Here is a 6,341-nt window from a genome sequence, read left to right on the forward strand (position 1 = left end):
ATTTTATTAGATGTTTGACAAAGGATAACTATCAGCACAACAAAACATTGAAGTATTTGGTTTTAATATTTCTTTGTGGGTATTCTGTTAATATTCTAATGCAAAATGTTTCTGAAAAGTGCTTAAGAACTACGAGACAATGTGAAATTCCTGTTGGATAAATTAATACTGTATGTCACTCGATGTGTTTTACTTTAGTAAATTGTTTTATTTCTTTACAAAATAAGTACAAATAAGGGAGTATGTTTTCACACAAATTGGGGGTATTTACGAGTATGTACAGAAATCATCAAAATAACGTAATTCTAATAAACACAAGGCCTTTATAAACAATATGTACAAATTATCAATACATTTAAAACATAATTTTACACTTCCTGGCCTTAAATACCTTATGAATAATCTTTTGGCTAAATAGCAGCAGTATAAATTTTCTTCTGCTTTTCATAAACCTTAAAAAATAATTAAAACTTCTGTTTTTAAAACTATTGGACAAATAGTTCTATTTGTGCTTTTGCTATGGTTTCCCATAAAAAAAAAAAAATTGCCTCAAAAAAGTGGCAAGCATAACATAGTAAAAATGGAAAAGATAAATAAGCAAACGTCTCCCTTCCGTGGTTACTGATAATACTGTTGTGTCTGACGTGCACCACCGTGTGCCCACCTGCCTGCTCCCTGTCGTTTCAAACGACTCGCGCTGACTTTGCTGGGGGCTCCTTAAACTCCAGCCCAGCAAAGCAGTTCCAAAGCGTTCCTCCCAACCCAGCACTTAAAACTCCTCCTTATGCTTCAAGCCTTGTGCTTGTCCATGAGCCTCCAATGGGGGTCTTGGAGTCCCTGGGGCGATGGGCTTCGCTCACCCCGCGCTCCTGGGTCTCCGAGAGTGGAACGGGCCCCCAAAAATTCCTTTGCAGTGACTTTAAAAATCCATATAGATACTCTAAGATCTTTACTGAACAATACTCTCTTTTAAAACCACCATTAAACCATACTCTTAGCAATAAATAAATTAAGATATTTTTTAGAAAATAAAACCCAACTTTGATTCATGTTACTAACCAGCTGCTACAAATGTGCAAAAGGTTGAAGAGATGCAGGAAACAACTGGACGCTAGTCAAGGTAACTCAGCTGGGACCCGAACACACAGATTTCGTACGCTTAGGATCTGGTTCAGCAGATGGCTCAGGAAACGAGCTGTGCAGTAAAAGCAAAACACCTAAATACATGAAATCTGTGAGCGCATGCAGCGGCTCTTCGCTGTGCAGAGAACCGCAATTGTAACGCAGCTAAAATAACCACAGGTATCGCCATGGTCAGTGGAAACAGCGCTACCAAAACTATAAAGGCAACCAAACCTAACAGGGTGGCGAGGTCCCGGGCCGTGGGTGCGCTGGGGCAGCGGACTCTGCACCCGCGTAACTCCCACCGGCATCTCCTGCAGCCTCATCTACAACAGCCCAATCCAGCAAGACCTTGATGTTGGTTGTATCTGTGGATTTAACACTTTTAAAACCTTTTGCACATTTCTTTATCTGTTTTTTATAATTCTTTTTTTTTTTTTTTTTACATAAAGGGAATTTATTGCATGTGTCTGACAATTTACAAAACAAAAGTACTGGAACATTGACTTCTGAAAAAAATAGAAGGCACATTAAAATGACAGCTTTTCAATGCAAGTTGAGCTTCTGTATGGAGAAATCAGTACAGTTCTTGGCTTTATTTAAGCAGAGCTCGATAGAGCAGGAGAGAATGGCTCGTTTCTCTTTCCTGTTCCATGTAGAAGATGAAGTCCCTGAGGTTTACGCGCGTGATTTTCTGTCGTGCATACTGCCTGGCCGAAGGAGCCCCCGCGCCAGCCTGACTCCCGCCGGACATGCCCAGGCCCTGCAAAGAGAACAAAGTCAAAAGTCCTGCAACAGTGAGGAGCGTCCTCGGACTCCCGGGTTTACAACTACTAAACTAACCGCTGTGTTGTTTTAAACGTCTTAAATGGATTATTGTGAGCCTCATATTACGTGAGGGGGGTTTTTCTGTTCTTCTGAGCCTCACCAAGTTAACCTGAGTAAAGAAACTCAAGGGAAAACCCACGCGAGGCCAGATCTTCATTTACAGCTTGCGACAACTATGTCCGACCCGTTCTCCCGCTGCAGTGTTAACTGTAGATGTATTTGACCACTTTAATTTCAGGAACCTTTTAAGGATAAAACTATTTGCAGGAGAGAAAGCCATCTCTGGTGCATGCACAGCGTGCTCCGCAGCGGCAAGTCCCACGGGGACCCCGATTCTCTCCTCAGGGTCAGTGAGACAAAGGCTCAGTGTGGGGAGACGCTGAATGATCCTCCTGGAGCACACACCGGCTGAGAAGCGGGAAAATTAAATCACAAAACCTCAGATGTTATGCAATGATAAAGAGAAACATTAGTATACTATTTTCTAAAGCTAGGCTAAATCATTTTTTGGTTGTTTAAATTGGTTCAGAGCTACTGAATTACTGAATACCTCATCCTGGCTTTTTATATGGAGAGAACATCCACAAACTGGGCCTGAGAACACTGTGATCTGAATATTGAGAAGCTGAAAGGCCGTAATTACAGACTCTGCAGGCTCGTTGAGTTTCAAACCTGAAACCTGATACACACACACATGTTCAACTCTTTTTTCATCCTTAGGAGACCACAGTTTTTATTAATTCCAATTGATTTCTGACAAAATAAACTGTTCTAACTTAGAAAAATAGGGTTTAATCTCTAAAAAGATTTAAATTATTTATCAAACCTCTAAGACATCTGGCAAAGTTTTCAATACTTTTAAGATTCCAAATTTACTTACTGCTGCTCTTAATAACCTACCTCTCTTTCCTCAGGAAATACTTACTCCAGGATCATGGTTCTAGCCATTAAAAATACAGTTAACTGTAATTTTACTGCTGAAAGATAGTAGGGGAACACACGGTGCACGGGGAGTAAGACACAGCCCTGCTTCCCCGCTGCTTTTCTCCCTGGGTACCCGCAGTCCGACTGTGCACAACTACACCGGTCATGTTGTTTCTCCTATATCTGATTATTAACTACAGTAGTGGGGCAAATCCTGTTCTCTTACAACCACAAACACAAAAGGCTTAATGTAGTGACAAGAGCGTGGCTGAGCTTGCAAGGCAAGAGAGGGAGAGCCGCAACCTCCGAGCACCATTTTTGCTGTCCAGTATGGAGCGGTTTTGTTAATAGATGAATTGATTTACCACCGAACCCCACTGCTCACAGAAGCAGCACGTGCTGCAGCTGCAAGGGTTGCTCGTCCATGCTGAAGCCAGATGTATCCCCAGCGCACAGTCCATTTATTTAGTGGTGCCCTGAATTCAGCCTTTACGCCAAAGTGCTTTGCATTCCTAAAAGCAACAGCATCATTTAAACTCGTGCTCTTTATCTTCCGCAGGTCTAGCGGGACACCCAAGCTCAGGCTGCCTCCCGCCCGCTCTCTGACCACTTTGCCAGGGCTGCCGCCGCTGTTTCTCTCCAAGAAACCACCACGTGTATTTTTATTTTAAATCAGGCTGACTCAACGATATTTTTCTTTCCTCTCTGTTCCCCACATGGTACATCCCACCCCCCCAGGTAACACTTATTTCAGACTCATTGTGACTACACTTCCTGGACAGTGACACACAAACGTGTGTAAGAAATGCTGTCCATAGCATACCAGGCTAGAACCATCCTGTACATCCTGACCACATATTAGTACGAAAGCTACTTAATTTTTCACATTTTTCTTCATATAAAACCATTTCCTGACTTAGCTGACGTACATTTACAACATGTAACTGCTTTCTATTTGAACAGAGTAGCTGGAATTAAGATGGGGCAAGTCCCATTGATCACATTGATCCCGATACTGAACCATTATGTAGGAAGAACACTTAATGCAACATCGTAACGTAATGTTAAGCTGTGCACATTCACAGCTGCACCTGTGAGCCAATCAGTTACCTGATCGTGTTCTGTAATTGTTTTACAAGGTGCAAAAAATCCTAAGAATGATTTCAGCAAGTACAGAAGCACATCTGGAGGCTGACAGAACAATAATTTATATCTGTCAATATGACCTCTAATTTAAATTAAAGACCAATTTGTTTGGTACCGCATTGTACTCCAAATTATTCTGCAGATGCTATATAAAAAAATGTAGACTACTAAATGCCACAGTTTTTAATTATATACATGAATGCAAGCATAGTTAAAATTAATTGCCAAGAATAGTGAAATTGAAGTAATGCAGATTTTTCTCAAGAAAAATCACATTTTTTATCAGCATGACAGACTTTCCACTAACCCAAACAAGCCCTGTGTTGTCTGTATCTATGGCAAGTAGTAAGAGTTACAAAGATAAAAGCTCTAATAAAAAGATAAACGGTTGTAAATTGTTTACATCCTTTACTTCCTGGCCCACCACACCCAAGCTGTTACCAAATCACACCCACTCAAACATACATCAGTCCTAGCTTTTGTATCAGAGAACTTCTAGTTATAACGTAAGGGAAAATCAACATGTTCTATATATGAAGTGCCTCTTCATTGTGAGATTGCTCACACACATGAGTTACAGCAACTTCTCATCCCCTTCCACCTTCACCTCTCCAGTTCCAATCAAACGCAGGAACCTGCAAACACACCAAGGTGCTGCGCTCGCTGTTAACCCCTCTGCTTTACAGGGCTTTAATGCATTCAGATAAGCACAGCTGATGTATATACAGCTTACAGTATTTGAAATAACAGTGCTGGACTGTCAAGCTTAAGTCAACTGTTGGAAGCTACCTAGCTTGAAATTATGGCTTAAGAAGAATCAGAGTAATTATTGGTTCAGCGTGCCCATTTTGAAGCAATTCTGAATATATGTCAGATGTGACGCAAGCTTTGTGCTGCCCATCTCAGCCTGTTTGCTGTTCTCATGGTTGTCCTCTATGAGAAACTCATGCCGTTGGCAAAGCAGAACAAAAATGGTTCAAAATAAAATGCTGACCAAAGACTTGGTAGATCACTAGGTAAATATCCAATGCTCTGCCCAAGAAACAGGTGCTCATAGTGACTGGAGAGACATTAAAACAAACAGTCCTGTGCACAGGGAATATTAAAGAATAGTCTCCACAATAAACCTGGCTCCTCTACAGGGGGTTTGTCAGCTCTTGCCTCCTCCAGAAACACCCTGTAGCACCCACCACCCATCGCAAACTGCCCCCCGCCTCCCAGACCTTCCCCTTCCTCCCCACAGCACCCTCCACGGGGGGCTCTTCTCCCCTCGCCCACCAGCCAGCCGAGCATCACCCCGGCCCGACGGACCCGCCACTGCACCCGTCCCCCCAACTTACCCCAGAGTCCCGGCCAGCGCCCCCGCAGCCCTTCTGGCTGCTGGGAGCAGCGAGTGCCCCGCGGCCCAGCCGGCCGCTCCACGGAAGCCGTGCCGCATGGCTCCAGCTCCTTCCCAGCCCTGCCCCAGCACCCGCCTGATCGGGATTTCCTGAAAGGTTTAAACACGACTGGAAAGGAGCACGCGAGGGGACAGACACACCTCGCCTGAAATTTTCATGGACAAACTCCCCCCCTGCTCAGAAAGTAATAACGTCTCTGTGCATTAAATTACAATAATTACAGCAGCAGGTGTATGAAAATCAAACCGAGCAACTCCCCAAAGTGTCCTGTTCCTCGCTTGAGACAGAAGTGCTTTCACTTAAGAAAGAACATACAATATCAAATTACACTGATTTTTATAACGGTGATTTCTACTGTTGAACAATTACTTTTTTTCCCCCAAAATCTGTATACCTTCAACTTTGAATTATAGAACCATGGAAATACCGCGCAATATTCTTGTCGGAAAACACAAAGATAAGGGCAAACAGAAGACTGCTTTTAATATTTTATCCATCCTTCCTTCAGCAGAAAACAGTTCAGTCCTGACATCTCTCCTTTGAACACAGTCCTGAAGTGCGCTATTGCTTCTCCGTGACCCAGACAGACAAGGCAATAATGATAAAAGATCTGCTGGTTTTCTTCCCAGGCTACGTGGCAGATCCTTGTGGCAAACTTGCACTTCCAGCCAAAACCTGAAAGTGGGAATCACACAGTAACAGTTCAAAGCTGAGCCATCTATGGAGTAAAAAAAATACCAGGAATTTTGTCTCTCCAACCTCCGTGCACTGAAGGAGTGGGAAGATAACGTATATATGAGTCTGCTCTTAGGAATAAGAGGTCTTGGATCATAAGAAATATTCTGGAGATATTCTGCAGCAATGACGTTTACCTGCGTAAAGTGCTATTAGATCTTTGTCTGAGAGGCACTTTGTACATGA

The 6,341-nt window shown here is 42.8% G+C and overlaps 1 protein-coding gene across 4 annotated transcripts in view; it reads right to left on the reverse strand.

Moving 5' to 3' along the window:
* Positions 1 to 187: 187 nt before the first annotated feature.
* LOC102084381 (transcription initiation factor TFIID subunit 4) overlaps positions 188 to 6,341 on the reverse strand; it is a 135,044-nt gene continuing 128,890 nt past the window's right edge. For 2 of the 4 annotated variants that reach the window (XM_065028441.1, XM_005514464.3), the window contains exon 15: positions 188 to 1,885. In XM_065028441.1, coding sequence (XP_064884513.1) covers positions 1,718 to 1,885 — 168 coding nt within the window. In that variant the 3' untranslated portion in view covers positions 188 to 1,717. Of the gene's footprint in view, positions 1,886 to 5,360; positions 6,096 to 6,341 lie in introns of all 4 variants that reach the window. The other 2 variants (XR_010465823.1, XR_010465822.1) reach the window with 2 other exon arrangements.

This window comes from Columba livia, chromosome 13 (genome assembly GCF_036013475.1).
Source record: "Columba livia isolate bColLiv1 breed racing homer chromosome 13, bColLiv1.pat.W.v2, whole genome shotgun sequence".
Classification (NCBI taxonomy): Eukaryota; Metazoa; Chordata; class Aves; order Columbiformes; family Columbidae; genus Columba; species Columba livia.